Source organism: Lissotriton vulgaris, chromosome 3_2 (assembly GCF_964263255.1).
Source record: "Lissotriton vulgaris chromosome 3_2, aLisVul1.2, whole genome shotgun sequence".
Classification (NCBI taxonomy): domain Eukaryota; kingdom Metazoa; phylum Chordata; class Amphibia; order Caudata; family Salamandridae; genus Lissotriton; species Lissotriton vulgaris.
This window is the reverse complement of record NC_141690.1, coordinates 186,842,416-186,867,520: the sequence shown is the minus strand read 5'-3', so window position 1 is coordinate 186,867,520 and position 25,105 is coordinate 186,842,416. Positions and strand designations below refer to the sequence as shown.

Sequence of the window (25,105 nt, the reverse complement as noted above, 5' to 3'; positions counted from 1 at the left end):
CGTTTTTTTGCACTCCACACCACCCTAGGTCAGACAATGGCTATATGCAAATCAGCCTTGACCCTGTGCCTCATGGGAACAGTCCAGCCCGAACTACCAAGCCATGTCTTTCCTAGACCGGAATCAAGCATCCAAGGACCGGTTTCTGGCTATCAGCCTTCTTCAACCTGGATAGCTTGACTCAAGTGATGTGGAGAGCCTGAGACTCACGTCTGAGCATACCCAGCCCACTCGGGGTGAAAATTGCAAAAAACACAGTTGATGGACAGAATGCAGAACAATGTCTTACATTCACCCCTGTACAAAGATCTAGGCCTAAATCCATCGATTTTTTGCACTCCACACCACCCTAGGTCAGACACTGGCTATATGCAAATCAGCCTTGACCCTGTGCCTCATGGGAACAGTCCAGCCCGAACTACCAAGCCATGTCTTTCCTAGACCGGAATCAAGCATCCAAGGACCGGTTTCTGGCTATCAGCCTTCTTCAGCCTGCATAGCTTGACTCCAGTTATGTGGAGAGCCTGGGACTCACGTCTGAGCATACCCAGCCCACTCGGGGAGAAAATTGCAAAAAACACAGTTGATGGACAGAATGCAGAACAATGTCTTACATTCACCCCAGTACAAAGATCTGGGCCTAAATCCATCGTTTTTTTGCACTCCACACCACCCTAGGTCAGACAATGGCTATATGCAAATCACCTTGAACCTGTGCTAAAGAACGGTGATGGATTAAACCCAGATCTTTTGACTGGGTGTGAGTGTTCGATTGATTCAGATGATCCGTCCATCACCACCCCCTTTTGTACTGCTTTTGACCGCCATAAGTGTTGCAGGGTATGCTCAGACGTGAGTCCCTTGCTCACTTTGCCACTGGATTCAAGCAAGCCGGGCTGAAGACGGCTGGAATGCCAGAAACCGGTCCTCGGAAGCTTGTTTCCGGTCCAGGGAAGACATGGCTTGGCAGTTCGGGCTGGACTGTTCCCATGAGGCACAGGGTCAGACTGATTTGCATATAGCCATGTCTGAACTGGGGTGGCAGAGTGGGCTAAAGAACGGTGATGGATTAAACCCAGATCTTTTGACTGGGTGTGAGTGTTTGATTGATTCAGATCCTCCGTCCATCACCACCCCCTTTTGTACCACTTACTTAAGTGAAGCACCTTGCACTAATCCAGACAACCCTTATGGCGATTTTAGTAGTCTTAGACAACCACAGATAGCTCCTGAATTGGTTGCTGTGGAGAGCAGCCTTCAGGCTTAGTCCAGAAGGAGTGTAAAGCAGCTTGTTTTACCAGTACTAAACTTATAGTGTAGGTTAAGTGAAAAAGAACCACACAGTGTAGTTATAAAATAATTAGTATTTATTATAAATACTCATCAACACATTTTATATCTCCAACCCGGATATATAATCGCAATGCATACTACTTCAATAGTAGAACAAGTAAGTAGCACAACATACACAGTGCTCTCCAGGGGGAGACCAAACCATGTACTAATAATGTGGAATGCAAACTGCGACCGAAGTAGAGACCAGACCCAGAAGACTTCGAAGAACCAGGGACCCAAGGACCACCCAAGTTGAGTATCCCAGGAACCCCACATAGGCCGTGTGGAGAGTGGAAAGACAGCCGCGTACTCCATGAAAGTCAATGGGGAAGTTGCGGTTGCAGTTTTCAAGAAGGACCCTCAAGAAACACTGTGTAAGATGGAAGGTTGCACAGTTACTCCAACCGTGGATTCCCCAGGAACCAGGATACCAGGAAACCCAGGTGCACAGGTACGAAGTGATGTCAGAAACTGCCGTAGACCACAATGGAGGACTTCATTGAAGATGTTGCTGCCGAAGAAGGTGAAGGAGTCCGGTGGAATCCAAGGTTGGATTCTTAAAAAGGGGTACCTGAAAGCAGAGGAGACAGTCTATGCCAATCGGGAGTGACCAGGAGGCTCGGAATACCAATGACCACCAATGATGGAAGATGCAGGAGATGAGTCATTGACATTGTCGCTGCAGCTGTGAGTGCCAGGCGACCCTGTGGAAGACCAGGAGCCGTTCACGAGCGGTCCCACCTCTGGAATCGAGAGCCAGGGGGTCGATGTCCGGTAGGGAACACCAACAAGCCTTGGCAGCAGCAACAGATGAGGAAAACAAAGAAGGTGCAGTGTCAGGACCTGCAACGTCCAAGTGACTCAACAAGCACAAGAGATTCAGAGCAGGCTCGAGCAGGCAGGGAAGCTCAATGGAGCCAAAGAAGACCCTCAAGAGTACCGACAGGCCGAAGGCACGGTCGTCGCAAGTGGACCTAGAGCAGCTCACCAATGATGCAGGTTCACGGTGCAGAGGATGTGGTGATGACGAAGATTTTGATAGCAAGAGATGCTGGAGCTTTTTGGAGCCTGAAGATCTCTGGAGAATAGTCAACAAGCCTTAGCTACGGCAAGACGATGCTGTGCACAGGGGTGCTGTTGCAGCATTCCGACAAGGGATACTGCCCTCCATGTCGGTGAGACAACAGTGCAGTCCTCGAGGGAGTTGCAGAACCACCAGCTGTGCTGCTGGGTCTTTCGAAGTCTGGAGGACGTCAGGAGCAGCAGACCGGTCAACTTAGTTGCGGTGCCTGCCGTTGCAGAGGAGTGACTCCTTCACTCTGAGGGTGTCTTGATGCCCACTGGCCGAGAGAATAACCTGGATGAAGCACAGACTGGCATGATCACAAGACCAGGAGAAGCAGGAGTCTTCCATATGCAGACTCCGTTCCCAAAGCAAAGTTCAATGTGCCCAGACAGTTGAAGATGAAGTGTTTTCGGATCTGAATCTTGTTCCACGACCAATCCGAAGAGCCACCCACAGGGTAAGCCCTTAAGTACCCAAAGGAAAGGGTTGGGACGATTCAGGGGTACCTCCCAGAGGAGGGGCTGGACAGAGGGGAGGAAACTCCCATGTCCTTTGTCCAGTTTCACACCAGAGCGGTAGCCAACGGCTCCCTGAACTAGTTCCAACTGGAGCATGCAAGGAGGGCACCAATTGTGCCCTTCAAAGCAGTCTGGTAGCACTGACCAGCACCTCCAGCCCAATACAGTAAGGGTTGTCTGGGAGGTGGTCACACCTCCCTGTGACAGGAAACCTGTTGATCCGCCTTCCAGTGCTTGAGCCTGGCTCAACAGCAGAAAGACAGAATCGTGTCTGTGGTCAGCAGCAACTCTAGCTTGCTGTTAGACCCTGAAAGGCTGGATCCTGATTAGCAGGATCCCAGTCAGACTATTAGAAATCAGAATTACACCAGCACAAATCGGGCGTAACCATGAAAGCAGATCCTACTTTCCTACACACACCAATTTATAAAAGTAGTAAGTATCTTTATATATGTGTAGGCATCAGAGAAAATCGTTCTAGTAAGAACTTTTTTTAAATATAAATTCTCTTCCAGGGGATCCTCATAAATAGTCATAAGCATTAGAATATTCCCGCCCATGCGCGGGACCCCGGAAACACTATATTATATGTGCCCCACATATATATATATACATATATATACAAATAATATATATATAAAAACAAGCAATAGCAGCCAAATCACATTAGAGCTGAAAAATGCTGTGAAGAATTTCCACCATACATGTATAATAAGCATTAGAAACATGAGAAACAACACCAAAGATTGTTTAGAAATTGTTTTAATGCTCAGAAAGCAGTAGAAATTCTCATTACTCACTGGAAGCATAGGAAGCTCCCAGGCTGCATTGCAAACACACAGTCTAAAAAGACTGAAAAGCTAACCTGTAGCTGAATAGCAATAAACTGACACCGTGCCTTTAAGGCACTCATGACCTCATGTATCCCATCATGCCCCAGGGGTGACAGTTAGGTCAGTTGTTCTTTCCGGCTCCTTCAGTGAAGGACCCTGGTTACACAGCTCCACTATTTTTCTGGTTTTTGACAGAAAAATACTTCATTTTTGACAACTTTTACTCTTACTTCGACATTTAACATCTAGTCAAGTAAGATACTGCTTGTTTCAGTCAGTTTAGTGAACATTTTCTTCTGAGAATGCCTTCACTCTTTGATAAATGTCCTTCTTGTGGCAACAAGAAGGCAAAATCAGACAACCACGACGTCTGTATCCTATGTCTGCCTGAAGATCATGATCCAGGCACCTGTCCACATTGTGAGCACCTGTCAGGAAGAACTCTCAAAGACAGGGAGAGGATTCGAATTTATGGCCTGGCTCAAAGGGCTTCAAGAGGAAGATCACCAGTGAAGAAGGGCTCCAAGAAGGCTCATACATCTTCAAGAAAGAAGTCTTCATACCCTTCACTTCAGCGTCTGGCTCGGCGCTGAGAGAAGAACCACAGGTGGAGTTTTCCTCTTCAAAACTACCGTCGGCGGCGGGCTCGCTGTCGAGGAAAAGACCAGGTACGTCGACGACGTCGAAAGATCCAGCTCAGTCGTCGAAATCCCCTCCACCGACGTCAACCAGGCGACGATCGGCGTCGAGGAAGGCTACTCCGCCGCCGTCAACCGGGCGACGGTCGGCGTCGAGGAAGGCTACTCCGCCGCCGTCAACCGGGCGACGGTCGGCGTCAAGATCCATTACCCCTCCGCCGTCGTCAACCAGGCGACGACCGGCGTCGAGGGAGGTCACTTCGCCGTCGTCAACCAGGCGACGACCGGCGTCGAGAAGTGTGACCCCTCCGCCGTCGTCCAAGAAGCGGCGCTCGGCGTCGAGGACCAAGACCCATCCGCCGTCGACAGTAGCTTGTCGATCGGCGTCGAGGACGCAGTCTCCATCAGTGCAGCGTCGGCGCTCGGCGTCGAGGGTGCCCAATACCCCTCCGCCATCGTCGCACAGGCACTCTACCTCGAGACCGAGATCTCCGTCGACGGCTGACCATCGCCGTTCGACCTCGAGGCAGAGAGCTCCGTCGACAACTGGACATTGTCGTTCGACGTCGATGCAGAGAGCTCCGTCGACGGCCGGTCATCGCCGTTCGACGTCGAGACAGAGGACTCTGTCGAAGGCTACTCATCGTCGCTCGACATCGAGAGACTACAGATCCTCTCATGGACATTCGAGGTCGAGATTGTTTGATCCTCCGACTCCTCGAAGGCGTTCGACGGCGAGAAAAGAACGCTCGACGTTGAGGCATTCAGATGCAATCATGGTGACGGAATCTGCTTCTCATCATTCATCTTATCGGTCCTCTGGCTCCTCAACTGAACCTTCAAGGTCCAGTAGCCCTATACACAGATCTCCTGAGCGTCGACCAGATCCGTCGGCCGAGCGAATCAGGCTGTCACCTAGATGGTACAAATCTTTGGACCATTGGCGAGATGCTGGGGCTACCAAGCGTATGCAGGAATATGCCAGCCCACACCACAGGTCTCCGCTTCAGGATCTGGTGGAGGAGATGGACAGGCGTAGCCCTCCCAGGCGCAAATCCCCTGCGAGACCACCCACCAAATCGCCCAGAAGATCCCGATCTCCTAGAGGGGAACCTCGAAAGGAAGGTCCGATAAGGTCTCACTGTCCTAGAGGCAAATCGCCCGTGAGATCACCAGCCAGATCTCCCAGAAGATCCCGATCTCCTAGAAAGGAACCTCGGACAGAAGATCGGATCAGATCTCGCTCTCCTAGATGGGAGGAGCGTTCAAGAAGGTCACGGGAGCGGAGACTCGGTGCTCACCGTAGACGTCGACGTACTCCGTCTACTTCTTCTAACTCTTCTACCAGATCGTCGAAGAGGGACTACTCCCCGACGTTGACGGACAGTCCTGCGTCCAGGTCCTCCCCAGTGGATGACATTGGCACGTATCTGGATGTGCTGCAAAGAGGAGCGCTTAAACTGAACATCGAGATGTCTGTCACTCAAGTAACAACGACAGTCATTTTTGAAACTTTACACAAGAAGGCCATCTCCAGACCTCTGCTGCCTTTAGTCCCGGGGATTATGGATCCTGTCAAGGAGGTTTTCCTAACTCCAGCAGCAATCAGAGCGGTACCAGCCCGCATTCAGAAGAAGTACAAACCGGTGGCTTCTGACCCGGTGTTTGTAAAATCTGACCCTCCAGCAGACTCTGTGATTGTGGCAGCGGCGAGGAAGACACATGCGGTTGCTGGTTCCTCTTCAGTCCCGCCAGATAAGGACAGCAAAACACAAGACTCCTGGGGTCGAAAGGTTTGCAACTCGGCTGCTTACACTCTTAAGGTCGCTAGTGCAGCTGCGCTTCTGGGTCAATATGACAGAGCCTTATGGGACTCGATGGAAAGATTCAAAGCCAAGCTGCCAAGAGGACCAGCAGGACTTTGAAGAAACTGTTACAGAGGGGTGTCTGGTGGCGAATCAGATGATAAGCACGGCTGCGGATGGGGCGGTGCTTTCGGCTCATTCCTATTCCCATGGAGTTTGTGCCAGAAGATCGGCCTGGTTGCGCCTTACAGGTCTGAAACCGGATGCTCAGCAGCGGATTCTGAATCTTCCCTTTTCGGGTTCCGCTCTCTTCGGAGAACATGCGGACGAAGAGATGACCCGAATGAAGACTGAGCTGGATACGGTGAAGGCAGTGGGCTTGGAGAAGAAAAAAGAATTCAAGCGCCGCTTCAAGACCAACAGGGGGAGAGGGGCTCAACAGAGGGTTCAAACCCCTCAGTGGTCCCAAAACAAAACTCAAGGGAAACCCCAGTTTCGTGGCAAGCCCAGCAGAGGTAGAGGAGGTCACTAACAGTCCTCCAACACGACAAGAGGAGGAAAGGCCTGAACAGAGGCTTCCTCTGGCGCCGTTGCCCACTCCAGTGGGAGGAAGTGCTTCACAACACCTGGCAGAGTGGGTCAGCATCACAAAAGATCAGTGGGTGCTGAATATACTGCGCAATGGATACAGGATACGTTTCCGTGCTCTTCCAAAGAGCATCCCTCCAAAGAGCTCTTGCCCTCACCAGCTAAGCTTGCTCCGACGAGAGGTGAAAATCCTGCTGCAAAAAAGAGCGATAGAGGTTCCTCCCGCTCTAAGAGGAAAAGGAGTTTACTCCAGATATTTCCTTGTCCCCAAAAAAGATCAGGAGGACAAGTTCAGACCAATACTCGACCTACGACTATTAAACAAAGTCATCGTCAAAGAAAAGTTCCGCATGTTAGCGCTTCACCAAATATGTCCACATCTTCAAGCCGGAGATTGGATGTGTTCGGTGGATCTGCAAGATGCGTACTTTCACATCCCGATTGCGCAACAACATCGCAAGTACCTAAGGTTTGTCATAGGGAACAAACACTACCAGTACAAGGTGTTACCCTTCGGTCTCAAGTCCGCACCACGAGTCTTCACCAAATGCATGGCAGTGGTGGCGGCTTTTCTTCACAAGAAGGGTCTCTTCATTTACCCATACCTGGACGACTGGCTCCTAAAAGGTCCATCTCCGGTACAAGTAACGCGCGATCTGCAACTGTGCCTGCACCAGCTACACAGACTCGGCCTCCATGTGAACCTGGAGAAGTCAGTCCAGCGGCCTACACAGTCCATCCACTACCTAGGCTCCGTTCTGGACACAAGCTTGGGAAAAGCGTTTCCTTCGGAGGAGAGACTTTTTTCCATGAGTCAGAAATGTGGGATTCTGCTAGAGTCTCGGTTTCCAACAGCCCGACAAGTAGCATCTCTACTGGGGTCCATGGCGTCCTGCATTTTTCTCATCCCAAACGCCAGGCTGAGAATGCGTCCTCTACAACAGGCTCTGGAGGATCAGTGGGACCAAGCGACAGGACGCTGGGAAGATCGAATCACTCTTTCCCAGGCGACGAAAGAGGCCATCAGATGGTGGACTCGGAGGAAGAATGTGATGGTGAGGGTGCCGTTTCACCAACCCGTTCCTTCCCAGTCTATAGTGACGGATGCCTCCCTGCAAGGCTGGGGAGCACACATGGGTCCGCTTCAGATTCAAGGCCAGTGGTCTGCACAGGAGCAGACATACCACATCAACATGCTGGAACTCAGAGCGGGATTCCTGGCTCTCAAAGCTTTCCTTCCAGCGATCAAATCCAACTCAGTCCTGGTTCAGACGGACAATACGACCACCATGTTCTATCTGAACAAACAAGAGGCACAAGATCTCGCCCACTCTCTCGAGAGGCTCAGGCAATCTGGCATTGGCTTCTCTCTCGAGGTCTCGCAGTAGTGGCAGTGCACCTTCCAGGCGAGTTGAACATCAAAGCAGATGCACTCAGCAGGCACTTCGAAGATCAGCCAGACTAGGTGCTAAGCGACAAAGTAGTAGAAGAGCTTTTTCGTTGCTGGGGTCGTCCATCCATAGACTTGTTTGCAGACAACGAAAACACCAAATGCCACGCCTTCGCGTCCAGGTTCCACCGGCCAGGAACGCAGGGGAATGCTCTACTGTTGGATTGGGCAGGGATGTTCGCATACGCGTTTCCTCCCCTAGCGCTGATTCCGAGGGTAGTTTCCAAGCTCCTCAGGTCGAACATGGAAATGATCCTGATTGCTCTGGATTGGCCTCGGCAGTGGTGGTATCCGGACCTTCTACATCTGTCTGTGTGTCCACACAAACGACTCCCTTGCAGGCCGGACCTGTTGAGCAAGATGAACGGGAGGATAATGCATCCCTACCTCCCATCATTGAACCTAACAGCATGGCTCCTGAGGTCTTGCAATATGGAAATTTGAACTTGCCGAATGCATGAACATTTTAAAGGAGGCTAAGAGACCTTCCACAAGAGCGTCCTATGCATTCAAGTGGAAAATATTTTACTTGTGGTGTAGAGATCATCACTTGGATCCGACTAAGGGACAGGAGGATGTCATCTTACCATACCTCCTTTCCCACGCAACTGCTGGTTTAAAGTACACTTCAATTAGAGTGCATTTGTCAGCTATTGTAGCATACAGAAAATCACCTGATCAGATGTCATTCTTTCAGGTTCCAGTGGTTAAGGACTTCCTCCAGGGGTTGAAGAAAGTGTATCCCCCTGTGCGAAATCCTTCTCCTCTGTGGGAATTAAACCTAGTTCTATCCAGGTTAATGTCTCCTCCTTTCGAGCCCATCCACAAGGCTTCCTTACAACATCTCTCTTGGAAGGCAGCTTTTTTGGTGGCGATTACCTCTGCGCGCAGAGTAAGTGAGATACAAGCGCTCTGTGCGAAGGAACCATATACTATTTTCCACCAAAACAGAGTAGTCCTAAGGGCTCACCCATCTTTCTTGCCTAAGGTCATCTCTGATTTTCATATAAATCAGTCTATTTACCTCCCTTCCTTTTTTCCAAATCCTACGACCCCAGCCGAGCGGTCACTTCACTCCTTAGATCTTAAGAGAGTGCTTAAGTTTTATTTGGAAAAGACTAAAGGGATTAGGAAAACGGACCAACTGTTTGTGAACTATGGCTCAATGAGAACAGGTTTTCCAGCGGCCAAGAGGTCCATCTCCAGATGGATTGTCTCTTGCATTAAGTTGGCCTATCAGCTAGCAGGCAAACCTTTGTTGATGTCTCCAAAAGCGCATTCCACTAGACGGAAGGTCGCTACAGTAGCTTTCTTGCATGACATTCCAATGTCGGAAATATGCAAGGCTGCAACCTGGAAATCAGTTCATACCTTTACGAGGCATTACTGCCTCTAATCTGATTCCAGGGCCGATACTCAAGTAGGGCAAGCCTCCTTGAGGAATCTGTTTGGGTAGTCTATAGTCTACTCAGACTTATTGATGAGATTACTGTTTTATCATTCCTTTGCCCGCAGGGATGAGGAGAGGCTCGCTACTCTATTCTAATGCTTATGACTATTGATGAGGATCCCCTGGAAGAGAAGGATTAGTTACTTACCTGTAATCTTAGTTCTCTTCCAGGGGTATCCTCATCAAAGTCATAAGCAACCCTCCCGCCTCCCCGGGCCAAGGATGCTCTTTAATAAGGAGACCACCTGGACCTGCTCCAGTACGGCCGCTCCTCCACGCTCCTCCCGTGCCTCAGCTGCGACGATCCCTGGTATCGTAGCAGCGCGCTGAACACTGAACTGCTGCTGTATTTGCATATTGGCGCCTCACACGCGTAGCGCTTCTGTTGATTGCCTGCCTCTTTCAGCGCTATTGGGATCATTGTTGCTGTGCTTGTATTTGGACGCCTCACATGCGTAGCGCCTCTGCTGTTTATCTGCCTCCGTCAGCGCTATTGGGATCATTGTTGCTGTATTTGTGCCATTGCCGCTGTATTTGTGTAGCGCTTTAGTTTTGATTGTGCTTGCTGCTCACTCGCTATATCTTTGTTACTGTTACCCCTGTCTGCCTCCCCTCGGACCCTCCATTTTGTTGTTGTTGACCTCCCCAGGCCCGCCCCTCAGCCTCACTACCGCCTCCCTGCTGCCCCTCCCACGCTCCGCCCCCTCCACTGTCCATTTATGTCAGATGGTCCCAAGCGCTACGGCCACGCCGAAGGTGCGCCAAAGGTAAGCCCGTCTACGCCCGTCCGTGCCTGGACCGCGCCCAGCGCCAGAGCCCCTGGTCCTCGTAATATCCACCTCTCCCGCATTACTTAAGATGCCACCACTCTCCTAGCCCTCAACCCCGGCCGCTCCCCCAACTGCGTCCAAGCTGCTCCTGGACAAACCCACGGACCTTTCTCATGCAAGTCCTGCAAATTCAACGGATCCGACAACAACTCCGCTACGATCACACCACTGATACCCGACCCCACCCACCTACAATGCATCTTGCTCAACACCCGCTCGGTCCACAGGCACGCCATAGACCTATGGAATCTACTAGACTCCATCTCTCCGGACGTCGCCTTCCTAACAGAAACATGGATGAACGCCTCTTCTGCTCCAGACATCACCATTGCCATCCCTGAAGATTATAAGATCATACGCAAGGACCGTATCGGCCACACAGGAGGAGGAATCGCTATCGTCCACAAGAAATCCATCCACATCTCAACCAGCTCAGACGTCAATCTCGCCAACTCTGAACACCTTCACTTCCAGATCCACATAGACCCCAAAACCACACTCAGAGGCACCCTCCTTTACAGACCTCCAGGACCCCGCGCACAATTTAGTGAGGACATCACGGACTTCATCACTCCACACGCGCTCCCCTCCAAAGATTACATCCTTCTAGGAGACCTCAACTTCCACCTTGAAAAGAACAACGACCGCAACTCCACCACCCTTCTGGACAACCTCGCCAACCTCGGACTTAAACAACTTGTCACTTCCCCCACCGACATCGCAGGTCACACACTCGACCCTGTCTTCACCTCCAGCAATCATGTCTCCTTCAGCCACACCACGGATCTCCTTTGGACTGACCACAGCTGCGTTCACTTTACCTACAACAAGCCCAATCCCAACAACAACCCCCAACCAACTCTGCAAAGAAACTGGAACAAAATCACCATCGACCAGATCTCCTCATCGCTTCTTCTAAACCCCCCAGCCCACTCCTCAAACCCCGACCAAGCCGCAACCAACCTCACCCTATGGCTTCCAACAGCGCCGACATCCTAGCACCACTGAAAAAACGACAAATCAAACTCGGCATCAAGAAGGCCTCCTGGTTCAACGATGATCTTAAGAAATCCAAGAAACTCTGCCGCTCCCTTGAGAAGGCCTGGAAAAAAGACCCAACCACCAGCACCAAGGACGCCTTCAAAAACGCCACCCGCATACACCACCAACTGATCCGAAATGCTAAGAAAGCCGCTTTCAAGGACCGACTAGATAACGCCCACAACAGCAAGGAACTATTCAACATCGTCAAGGAATTCACCAATCCCTCGGCCAACTCCAACGACATCACCCCCTCCCAAGCCCTCTGCGACTCCCTAGCCTCATTCTTCCACAACAAAATTGCAGACATCCACAACAGCTTCGACAACCAACCCGAAGACCAACCCTCCCATCCCCCTGCAGGTCCCACACCTCCCTTGAACACCCTCAATGATTGGAAGCCAATCTCCACTGAGGACACCATCCGTCTGATGAACTCCATCCACTCCGGATCCCACACAGACCCATGCCCCCACCACATCTTTAACAAAGCAGACTCCATCATAGCACCGCACCTCCGAGACGTCATCAACTGCTCCCTCGACTCCGCAACCTTCCCGGAAAGCTGGAAACATGCCGAACTCAGCGCCCTTCTGAAGAAACCCACAGCTGACCCCACCGAACTCAAAAACTACCGCCCCATCTCGCTCCTTCCATTCCCGGCCAAAGTCATCGAGAAAGCGGTCAACAACCAGCTCGCCGCATTCCTTGAAACCAACAAATCCCTCGACTCCTCACAATCCGGCTTCCGAGCCAAGCACAGCACTGAAACCGCCCTCATCGCTGCAACAGACGACATCCGAACTCTCCTGGACAATGGAGAAACAGTCGACCTCATCCTCCTTGACCTCTCCGCAGCCTTCGACACAGTCTGCCATAGCACCCTTCTACAGCGTCTCAGAAACATCGGAATACAAGGAAATGCACTGGAATGGATCACCTCGTTCCTCGCCGGAAGAACCCAGAGAGTTCGCCTCCCACCATTCATCTCAGAAGCCACTGAAGTCATCTGCGGCGTACCCCAAGGGTCCTCACTCAGCCCCACCCTTTTCAACGTATACATGAGCCCCCTCGCGGCCATCGCACGCCAACACAACCTCAACATCATCTCCTACGCGGATGACACTCAACTGATCCTATCACTCACCAATGACCCAAACACCGCCAAAACTAACCTACACGAAGGAATGAAAGAAGTAGCCGAATGGATGAAACACAGCCGTCTGAAACTGAACTCAGATAAAACAGAAGTCCTTATCTTAGGTACCTCCCCCTCTGCCTGGGACGACTCTTGGTGGCCAGAAGCCCTTGGAAAAGCACCCATCCGGACGGACCACGCACGGAACCTGGGCGTCATCCTGGATTCCTCACTCTCGATGAACCGACAAGTCAACGCCGTCTCTTCATCCTGCTTCAACATTCTCCGCATGCTCAAAAAAACATTTCATTGGATCCCCATCGAAACTAGGGAAACGGTCACCCACGCTCTGGTCATGAGCCGACTGGACTACGGAAACACCCTCTACGCCGGAACTACCGCTAAACTCCAGAAAAAACTCCAACGAATCCAGAACGCTTCAGCCAGGCTCATATTAGACATCCCGCGTAAAGAACATATCTCTGATCACCTGAAAAACCTCCACTGGCTCCCCGTCAATAAGAGGATCACTTTCCGGCTCCTAACCCACGCACACAAAGCACTCTACGAAACCGGACCCGAATGCCTCAACACACGACTGTCCTTCTACACCCCCTCCCGCCAGCTACGATCATCCAACCAAGCCCTTGCCACTGTACCTCGCATCAACAAAACCACCATGGGAGGTAGATCCTTCTCCTACCTGGCAGCTAAAACCTGGAACTCACTTCCCACTTACCTTCGCCTTACTCAGAACCACCTAGCATTCAGAAAGCTACTTAAAACGTGGATATTTGACAAGTAATTCCCCACCCCTCTGCAAGCGCCTTGAGACCCTCTGGGTATGTAGCGCGCTATATAAATTTTTTGACTTGACTTGACTTGACATTGTTAACCTATTTCTTATTGGGTTTGTTTTCAGTCTCCGAAAAGAACAACTGACCTAACTGTCACCCCTGGGGCATGATGGGATACAGGGGGTCATGAGGGCCTTAAAGGCACGGTGTCAGTTTATTGCTATTCAGCTACAGGTTAGCTTTTCAGTCTTTTTAGACTGTGTTTGCAATGCAGCCTGGGAGCTTCCTATGCTTCCAGTGAGTTATGAGAATTTCTACTGCTTTCTGAGCATTAAAACAATTTCTAAACAATCTTTGGTGTTGTTTCTCATGTTTCTAATGCTTATTATACATGTATGGTGGAAATTCTTCACAGCATATTTCAGCTCTAATGTGATTTGGCTGCTATTGCTTGTTTTTATATATATATTATTTATATATATATATGTGTATATATATATATGTGGGGCACATATAATATAGTGTTTCCGGGGTCCCGCGCATGGGCGGGAATATTCTAATGCTTATGACTTTGATGAGGATACCCCTGGAAGAGAACTAGGATTACAGGTAAGTAACTAATCCTTCTTTTCACTTTAAAAAGGAATTTCTCAGTTCTACAATTTTATCCTATGGAAGGGAGAAAAAGTTCTGCGAACAGGTATAGTACAGCGACTTACAAGACCAATCTTCAGGAGTTAAGGTGAGTGGTGGGCAAGGTCCAGGCGGTACTAGCAGTACACTACCCAGCGGCACAGGGGCGCTGTATGCATGATGCAAAACAACATTGGGACACCTATACGTTTCTATGGAGATTGTACACTGAAAAAAGAGGCTGCAGGCTCTGGCTGGAAAGCCAGTCGGGGTGACCCAACTGAGGGGTTCACGGCTTGCGATGCTCGAGGACGTAGGCACACCTTCTCCATGGCCCAAGGGCAACAGATGCAGATGTGTCTTTAGGCGTCTGATTATCTTACCAGAAGCAGTCTAGGGGGACTGCGTGCAGAGATTGCAGGCGACGTCTGGGAGTGCATGAAGGATGAGACCACAATGGACCTGAGCTCTTGGGAAACTTGTTGACATGGGTGGCCCACTTCAACTCGGGCTGGTCCAGTGGTGGCTTCAGGTGTCGGGTTTTGGCGTTTCCGGAAGTTCAGAATCTTTACTTTTGGAGTTTCTGCAGAATGCATGGAACAGTTCTGCTGTTCTCCGTGAGGCAGGCTGGCGCCAAGTCAGTTGCTCGGTCTTCTGTTCTTGTTGTGCAACTCTAAACGTCCATGTTCTGGTCGGCAGGATCTGATTTCCTGGTGCCATGAACTCCACTAAATACTGAATTTAGGGACGTTAGGGGAGTCTAGGGTAGTGGCCACTATATAACCCCTTCCTGTGGGAAGTGGGCATAACCCTGTCCCAGACTTCCTAAGTGTGCCAAATCAAAGATGGCCACTTTTGAAAAATCGTACCCACATAAGGTTACTGTTTCTGTACGAAAGTCCCCCTTTTTGGCATGGCTACCCAAACTTGTTGCCTGGTAATTGATTCAATTTTGTCAGAATTGCCCTGGGTTCCTGCTATCCAGGTCCCAGTCCCGGATATCTTTCCATAAAATGTTAGTTGTCCCCCCCCCCCCCCCCCAACCACTGTCCTCCGTACACCCATGCAAATTAACAAGTTGGCCTCAGGTGTGCCTTTTAATCAATTTACCTTGCGCAGAGTGTTCTGGGACCAGCAGTTCTTTCTTGCACCTTGTGTCCCTCCGGTGGGTTAGTTGCTCGTGTTCATTTAAAGGGACCGATACAGCAGCCCTCCAGTGAGCCTCTGGATGGAACGTAGCCTGTCAATTAATTCCTTCCCACGCCGAACGTAAAGGGAACCAGTTTCCCCCCGCAGACACAATTCTTTGAAGAGGCGGTGCGTCGCTTCCACGGCCTGGAACCGCCGTGAGAAATGAATGCCCAAGTTGCCCAGAGATGATGCCGCACTCCGTGGCAGGATGAGGTAACAACCTTTATTTTCACACAGGATATTTCCCATTCAGTTCATTTCGTCCCTCGGTCTGACGCGTTTCAGGGATTCCTTCCCTTTCTTCAGAGACCACACACGAGCAGCTTCATTACGTGCGCCTGCACTGTCCTCCGTACACCCATGCAAATTAACAAGTTGGCCTCAGGTGTGCCTTTGAATCAATTTACCTTGCGCAGAGTGTTCTGGGACCTGCAGTTCTTTCTTGCACCTTGTGTCCCTCCGGTGGGTTAGTTGCTCGTGTTCATTTAAAGGGACCGATACAGCAGCCCTCCAGTGAGCCTCTGGATGGAACGTAGCCTGTCAATTAATTCCTTCCCACGCCGAACGTAAAGGGAACCAGTTTCCCCCCGCAGACACAATTATTTGAAGAGGCGGTGCGTCGCTTCCACGGCCTGGAACCGCCGTGAGAAATGAATGCCCAAGTTGCCCAGAGATGAAGCCGCACTCCGTGGCAGGATGAGGTAACAACCTTTATTTTCACACAGGATATTTCCCATTCAGTTCATTTCGTCCCTCGGTCTGACGCGTTTCAGGGATTCCTTCCCTTTCTTCAGAGACCACACACGAGCAGCTTCATTACGTGCGCCTGCACTGTCCTCCGTACACCCATGCAAATTAACAAGTTGGCCTCAGGTGTGCCTTTTAATCAATTTACCTTGCGCAGAGTGTTCTGGGACCTGCAGTTCTTTCTTGCACCTTGTGTCCCTCCGGTGGGTTAGTTGCTCGTGTTCATTTAAAGGGACCGATACAGCAGCCCTCCAGTGAGCCTCTGGATGGAACGTAGCCTGTCAATTAATTCCTTCCCACGCCGAACGTAAAGGGAACCAGTTTCCCCCCGCAGACACAATTCTTTGAAGAGGCGGTGCGTCGCTTCCACGGCCTGGAACCGCCGTGAGAAATGAATGCCCAAGTTGCCCAGAGATGAAGCCGCACTCCGTGGCAGGATGAGGTAACAACCTTTATTTTCACACAGGATATTTCCCATTCAGTTCATTTCGTCCCTCGGTCTGACGCGTTTCAGGGATTCCTTCCCTTTCTTCAGAGACCACACACGAGCAGCTTCATTACGTGCGCCTGCACTGTCCTCCGTACACCCATGCAAATTAACAAGTTGGCCTCAGGTGTGCCTTTTAATCAATTTACCTTGCGCAGAGTGTTCTGGGACCTGCAGTTCTTTCTTGCACCTTGTGTCCCTCCGGTGGGTTAGTTGCTCGTGTTCATTTAAAGGGACCGATACAGCAGCCCTCCAGTGAACCTCTGGATGGAACGTAGCCTGTCAATTAATTCCTTCCCACGCCGAACGTAAAGGGTACCAGTTTCCCCCCGCAGACACAATTCTTTGAAGAGGCGGTGCGTCGCTTCCACGGCCTGGAACCGCCGTGAGAAATGAATGCCCAAGTTGCCCAGAGATGAAGCCGCACTCCGTGGCAGGATGAGGTAACAACCTTTATTTTCACACAGGATATTTCCCATTCAGTTCATTTCGTCCCTCGGTCTGACGCGTTTCAGGGATTCCTTCCCTTTCTTCAGAGACCACACACGAGCAGCTTCATTACGTGCGCCTGCACTGTCCTCCGTACACCCATGCAAATTAACAAGTTGGCCTCAGGTGTGCCTTTTAATCAATTTACCTTGCGCAGAGTGTTCTGGGACCTGCAGTTCTTTCTTGCACCTTGTGTCCCTCCGGTGGGTTAGTTGCTCGTGTTCATTTAAAGGGACCGATACAGCAGCCCTTAGCTCTTGCATAGGCGAGACCTATTGGCTTTGTCAATGTTTTTTGCTATGCTGAGCCGCATTGACAGAAAGCAAAGGCAAAGCAAATAGGTCAAGTAGGCCCCTCCTTTTGAGTTTACCAGTGTTTATTACCTGAAACTTTGTCTGTCGGTTCCACATCATTATTTCAGATTAATTAACAACTTTAAAATTCAGCTTCGGAGATTAATTGGATAGGATTTCGTGTCGCTGGATGAGATTGCTTTGTTTGAGTTCAGTGTCCTAGAGCTGGTATGAAACCACTTCAATTTCTAGAGCAGAATGCTGAGTCTCTTCCTCCTGACTGTCCCTGGGGCCCATATCTTTTAGATTTGCCAGTTTAGGTTGCCGATGGGCCCCTCTACTACCTGCTCTCGAGAAGGCAGCACACAGCTCCCAGGCAGATCCGATTCAGTATTGGTCCAAACCCAGGAGGGGGTTGACGTCCTAGGAATGAGTTTTCTCTATTGAGAAGGTTGTTTGCTGTGACACAAAGGATTTGATTGAAGTAGGACTAAATCTGCTCCTTCCGTCCCCTCTGCCAGATCCTCGATCTGGAGGTTGTTTTTGCTAGTTTGGCCTTCCATGTGTTTAGCTCTATCTTTCAGAATACACACTTGGTCTCAGGGATAATATGTGTTTCTGCATGTCCTCTGCTTTGGGCTGTATCTGTTGTAACAAGAATTCAGTCTGCAACCAATAGTCAGCAACTTTTCTTTGGTCATCGTGGAGCGGAATGACCTCAATCGTTAATTCATCAATGTTAGTCTCAAAGCAGAACCACAACTGTTTTATTTCCTACAGAATTGAATCTAGGTTGCCTGTAGGTTCTGTAGTGGATGAAGATTGTGAGTTACGTGTCCTGCCCATGCCTTCCCATGATGTGCTGCTCATAAAGGGCAGGCAGTAGATGGATTGTGAAGGTGATGTAGTACTTGTAGAGCCAGTGTGTGCTGTCCTGGAGCTGGGGTGGCAGTTGATGCCACAGCACAAGCAGTCTGCTGCAGCCCGGTTTGTCCAGCGCACTAGGGGAAAGTCAAACGGTCTTTCAGGTAATCATCAAATCAAAAGGGCACAGCAGAATGTGTGGTAAAAGCAGTTGCACAGTCGATACACCCCCTGGCAGGGTTGCCAGCCCGAGCACTATGCGGCCACAGTAGCCTTAAGCTAAGCTGACTGCAAGGTCTACTTAGCTGGTGAAATATCACTCAAGGCCCACGCGATATCCTCCGAAACATGGACCACTCGCAGTGAAGGCCCAATGCAGCAGGATCTCTTTGCGATGTCCAGGGATGCCAGAGAACAGCTGTGTGCCAGGGGCACAGTCCAGCCTACAGCAACAGAGTGGATGCAGTAGAGGGTCCACTCTGGTATTCCGCCGCAGCAGGGGCCTGCAGTGATTTTATTTCCAGCGAAGTGCTCGCACAGAGGGATGTGGTGCAGGCCAGGCTGGCAAGAAGAACCCGGCAAGTCGACTTCCCTTTGGGTGGGCTGCCGCTCTGCTCAATCCCTGTTGAGTCCCTGCACCTTTCATCTCTGCGCTCTTCTGATACAGGAGCAGTCCCCTGGCTGTGCAGGAAGGAGCAAGAATTAGGAGAACGACGCAGATAAATGACAGATTTTGGGCTGTTGCAGCGAAGTGCAGGGCCTATGCGTCCCCCATCTTGGCTCACCAAGCCACACTCTTTGATCAATACTCTTAAACATTGTTAGAATCAGCCATCTCATAGCCCCGTTTTCCTGCAGTCATTAGAGCGAAGCCGTCGTTTGTGGCATTTAAAAAACGACCTCTGTTATAGCTAGCGGTACACTATCTTCCTTGGCTGGTCTGCACTTATTTAGTAAGAACTATCGCGGTTTGTTCCCTAGTGTATATTCACTTTATTAAGCCTCTTTGCAGTCTGATTGCTTGAGTCCTAGCAAGCATATAAGCAATCATCCATCAACTGTGCATTCTGTTCTGTGTGGAGTAGGAGAAAACCTTTAATTGAGTAAGGAAATGTTAATTCCCAGTAACTTTAGGCTTCTAGCCCACAACACTGTTCCTGTTACTTAGTTTTATCTTCCATACCCACCTCAGTCCTGCATGAACTACATGTTCGATAATGACGCAAAATTTAGGGAACTCTGGGTGAAGCGTAGATGTTTGGGCATTTTTCAGCTATCTAGGAGATGCTGTTAGCCTGTATGCTTGGGCATATTTTCAAGATGTTTACATTACAGATATTATAGTTCATTATGAATGCCGTATATTTTCATTCTTCATTATTAGTATTATTCTTACCATTAAGCTTGGTAATTGTAACACTTAATACCTGGTATTGCAGTGCTACAGAATGTAGATCTGATTGGAAATGCAGTTTGGATAAATAATTTTATTTATGCAGTCTGTACCATGCATCCCTGTTACCAAAAGTTGGACAAAGGATGTAAATCTGCTGTACTATATGCCAAATTGTCCTAATTGGGAGGCACGTGGGTGTAGGCGGTGGCATGATAAATGCATTGTTGCATATATTCAGAAGCATATTGCTAGCTAATGTGTTGTCATAGTTTGGATTAGTATTATAACATTCTCTGACTGGTACAGACTACGTAAGTAATCCATCTTGATATTTTCAAACTGCTTCTGAGATGCACTATGTGATAAGAAGTCACTAGTTTTATTCTCAGTCTAATTTTTGTTTTTTCTACTGTAAATAGGAAAACGAACATTTGAAGAAATTTCAGGTGACGTGGGAATTGCACAACAAGCACCTTTTTGAAAATCTGGTCTTTTCTGAGCCACTTCTGCAGAACAGTTTGCCAACATTGATCTCGCAAGTGAGGTAATATTCTATTGTGATATATCTGTGCTATTGGTAAGATCATGAAACCAACTAATGAAAGTCTAATAGTACGGTAAAACTCCTTAATTGAGCTTTTATATATTGTTTACTTGACTCCAGTCATTGAAATGTCCAACTGAACATGCCTCCACTAAGACAATTCATTAGGATGGTCCAATAAGTGATTGGTTTTGATTATTGGACCTTCCTAATGATTTGTCTTGGTGGAGGTATGTTCAGTTGTACATTTCAATATGGCGCTGGTTTAGAGGAACCACCGCGATGTGCGCTAGTTCGTTTTGTGCTCATGTAGGGCGAGAAATGTTTAAATATCTTGAATATACGGCGCTTCGGTAAACATAGAAAAAGGTGTTCGAGGCATATGAGCTGCAGATTACACACTATGCATAGATGGCCACCTAGTGTTGGGCCCGGATGTTTGCAGTTTGTTTTGTTGTAGAAAAGTCTTTCGGAGTCACGGGATAGGCGACTCCTCCTTAGGATGATACTGCGCATGGGCATCGGCTCCATCCCCAGATTGTTTTTTTCCGCCACCGGGCTCGGATGTGTTTCCAGCGCTCTGTGTTGGAACCGATTTCCTTCGGCGCGCAATCCTTTCCAAACTACAAACTTAGTTTCGAACGCTTTCCAGTCGACGCTAATCTTCAAACATCGAGAATCTCTATTCCGATGGGCGTCGACGGCCTTCGGGCCTACCTTGGCCGCAACTCCAGCTCATGGAAAGGACGCCATTTAAGAAGTGTCCTCAATGTGGGTCGAAGTTTCCCCACACCGACCTGCATGAGGTTTGTAACCTCTGTCTCTCTCCGGAGCACGAGGCGAAAGACTGTTCAGCTTGTGCCTCTTTCCGCTCCAAGAAGACTTTCCGGGACCGAAGAGCAAGGAGAACAATGGCTCAACGATCTTCAGCTCTGATTCCGGACGACATCTTCGATGAGGGCGTCCACATCCCTGAACAGCACGACGTTGACAGCAGCTCCGAAGCAGACGATTCCGAAGTTGAGGACATCACTCCAGCGCAGCGGGTCGTAGGTAAGACCTTCGACCCCTCCTCAACACAGAACGCCCCGGTCACACCCTCGCCCTCCAGCTCGGGTGCACACTGGCAAACTGCTTCTTCTGCCCCACCTTCGGGCCCGGCTAAGAAGCTAAACGAGCCTTCAGGCGACTCCAGCTCGAGCCGACCTACACATGGTGCCGGCGCACGCACACAGGCACCGAAAAAGCCAACGGCCCCGCTAACCAAGCCACCGGCACCGAAGCACACCACTACTCCTTTGGCACCGAAAACCAGACCGGAACCAAGCAAGCCCGCTTCGGATTCCAAGACTCCACCGGAACCGAAAAAGTAATCGGATCCGAAAAAGTAATCTCATCCAAAAACAATACCAGAACCAAAAAAACACTCTGAACCGAGGAAAGCTTCGGAGCCGAAAAAGACGGCTGCCTCCCCAGTGAAAGACATTGCTAAAAAGCCAAAACAAGCAGCCTCAGTGCACAAGACTTCCTCCGCACCGAAAGATCCATCCCCTGTAGCGGATTTATCCTACCCAGACCTGACTCAAAAGACTTTGGCCAAGGACCCAGTCACTGGACACCTAGTTTTGGCTCCAAAGAAGCGACCACTGGACACACCAGCTCCAGCTCGGCATTCCAAGAAGAAGTACATGGCTACCTCGCCCTTAAGACTGCCTTCCCCTTCTCTTTCACCTGTACCACCACCACCACCACCACCACCACCACCACAGCATTCACCAGCATCCCCTATCACACCACACAGGAATGATAGCTCTGATGACATGGGGGTAACGCACCTGATCCATCAACTCTCACAGGATCCCCAGACCCCTGGGAAATTATACCACCCCAGATGTCCCAAATGTCCCTCAGGATGACATTTATCCCTCAAGGCCTTCCCCACCAGAAGACACTATTGTGTTTAACAAATTAATTCACAGGGATGCACTTTATCATGGTGTAGACATTTATACAGACCCTGTTGAGGAAGACTTCCTTATGGATACATTTGATAATGCACAAAGGTCGTCCTCCATCTTGCCTATGCTTAAAGGAGTGCTCAAGCATGCTCCCGAACTCTTCAAATACCCAGTCAGAACTCGGGTCATTAACCCTCGGATAGAGAAAAAATATAAGGCTGCTCCATCTGACCCAGCTTATATTAAAGGCCCAGTACCACTAGACTCACTGGTAGTTTCCAATGCACGCAAAAGGGCAAACTCCCAAACATCTGGTGAGGCTGCACCACCAGATAAAGGGTCTAAGCTACTTGACGCATCAGGCAAAAGAACAGCGTCTCCAGCAAACATGTGGTGTATCGCCAATACACAGGCACTGCTTGCCAGATATGACCTGGGATATTACGATGAGCTAGAGTCACTAATGAGGCACCTCCTGACAAGTACAAGGATAGAGCAAACAAGCTCATCCAGGAAGGGAAGAACATCACAAACACCTCCATTAGGTGCGCCCTTGTTGCAGCGGACACCGCTTCTAGGGCAGTTAACACCAGCGTCTTGCTACTGTGGTAAATAATACATTCAATTTCTATACATTAATAAGGATTGCTCATAAAATGAGAGAGGCAGAGTCCGTGGTGTCCGATTCAAAAGGGCTTTAATTCAATAGCTCGAGCTATCGGAGAATCGAGTTCCATCACCACTAAGGTTCAGGAAGGGTCGTCATCTAAATCTTTATTCACATAACACATTATATATAGTGAAACCATACAATTGCATTGAATAGAGAAGGCGGAGCGCTCCAGGCGGAGCAAGGGAGAGCTAAGAACACATAGGCGTGAAAGAAGGCGTGTAAGGAGGCGTACACTTAATGAGTCATAGGTGTGTCATAGGTGGGTGGATGCATAGAGGAGGTCTGCAGGGTCAGCAGGAACCTTTACCCTACTTGTGCGCGCAAAACTAGTCATGACGTGAAATTGACGTGTAACTGGGGGGAGCTGACTTTAGCACTAGTAGAGGAGTCTGGGATGTCAGAACGACCTGCACCTTTGGCATATCTGATATCTTGTGTTTGGAGGATGTATTGTCTGAAGTAAAGGTCTCTCGAGCAAAAGCTGTTCATCACTAAATGCTAGGGTGTGCATATATTTCTTCGTGCATTACGTGGGGGCTATGGGTCCTCCATGGAAACGGGTCCTGTAAATCACTTGAATGGAGACAGAAAGGCTAGGCCCTATGTTCTGCAGGCGGAATATGTTTACCCCTTTCACTGGTCTGGAATGTGTTTTTGCAGAGCTGAACAGATAACTGTAGGCAAAATACCGTCTTGGCAGGCCAGGCTGGGCACCTCTCGGCTGAGCAGGAAGTAAGGGAGAGGTCAGGGATACATAACTAAACTGCAGCTTTCAGAGTCAGAAGAGGCTCAGGCCTGAATCCGGGACCTGGCTTGGCTGTGCCACAAAAACGTATGCATCTCGACTTTTTAAACATGCACCATGTAAATGCGTTGGCAACATAGGCCTCAATGCAGAATTAACGTTTCATTCATGGAAGGCCTAATAATTGACATACTAACATTGGACGGAAATGCAAAGGCATTATTACTACAGTCATAGGAAGGGAATTACATGATGATATGGACATACATGGGGCATAGGTACATGGATAGGGTGTGAGTGGGGGACACACTGGCCACGTAAAATTTTCTATTTCCTCATTCCCTCCTTGTCCCCTACTGTGCCCCTCAGGACACATTTATTTTCATGAGACCATCTATTTGTTCATATAGCATCATTTGCTCGTCTTTTATTATTCGTGGACGGGGAATACAGGCAGTGGCACACAAGCCGCAAATCGCTGGGCTACATTGCAGACAGAGACAGCAACTGAATACTACGAGCAGTATTATTCCTAGGAATGACAATACTTTCCATCCCCAGGCTGATATCACACTCCAGAGCCAACCGGACCAAGTCCAGGTGCCTGGATTTTGGTGTATCTCGTGAGCTATCTTATGGAGCCGCGTTATTGCTGCATACACGGATGGCGCGTTATTTGGAATAAATACGCAACAACTGGAGCCGATCACTCTACAAGCCACGCCCCTATCTGCCAAGATGACGTCAAGAACAAGGCGGTTCTGAAGAACAACAAGTCTCATAGCAGACTGTTCCTCTGTCAAGTTTCCTAAAGCAGAAGTAGTCTCATTCACTACTGCTTCCAGTGTTCTTGTTAACCTACGTATCAATTTACTGTTTTGGATAGGACCTATGAAGAAAAAGAATCCTTTATTGAAATCTGTATATTGCTCCAAAGCTGTCTCAGTCTGATCGACAACTGGGGATTCGGTCTCCCTCTTGTGTCTAACATGCACTAGTCGTGAGTCTCGATGATAATGGGATGGGGCTAGAAAAACAGGTGGCAGTAGGAAAGCTATATAACACGTTCCATCCCAGTCTAAGGGCAGACGTACATAGGCTGTCTGACCACAAATGAAATAGGAATGGCGGGAAGCTTTGAAAGTAGACTTTCCTTTATCATTGAATTCGACCACAGTATTACAATCACTGTGTCCTAAGTGCACTGAACCATTCTTTCTAACGCATAATTCACCTTTTACTGGTAAGACTGTTATAAACAGTGTACCTATATTTGTCTCGGACTGGATATTCAGAATCATGAGGTTAAGGGAAACATTTCATAATTCGTACACTTCATTTTCTAGATCTGTTCCTTTCTTTTGGGGAAAACCATCTTGGTCGGGAAAACATGCCTTATTCAGTACTATATTCAGGTCCCCCCAAATCCATTCACTCTGGGAATCTGTGAACTTTGTCTTGTATTGATGACATTAAAGCAAACCATGCTCCGCACGAACCATTGTGCGAAAACGGATAAGGAAAGAGGGGCAGAACTCCCTTCGTTTTCTGATAAGGTGGGAGTCGGCCACATACCCAGCAATTCGTTACATTGCT

The 25,105-nt window shown here is 49.3% G+C and overlaps 1 protein-coding gene across 3 annotated transcripts in view; it reads left to right on the top strand.

Annotated features, from left to right (window-relative positions):
- The window catches only part of FAM193A (family with sequence similarity 193 member A), a 577,965-nt gene that overhangs the window by 173,434 nt on the left and 379,426 nt on the right, over positions 1 to 25,105 (top strand). For all 3 annotated transcript variants that reach the window (XM_086964186.1, XM_086964185.1, XM_086964184.1), the window contains exon 7: positions 20,009 to 20,133. In XM_086964186.1, the coding sequence (XP_086820312.1) occupies positions 20,009 to 20,133 (125 nt within the window). The remainder of the gene's footprint in view (positions 1 to 20,008; positions 20,134 to 25,105) is intronic.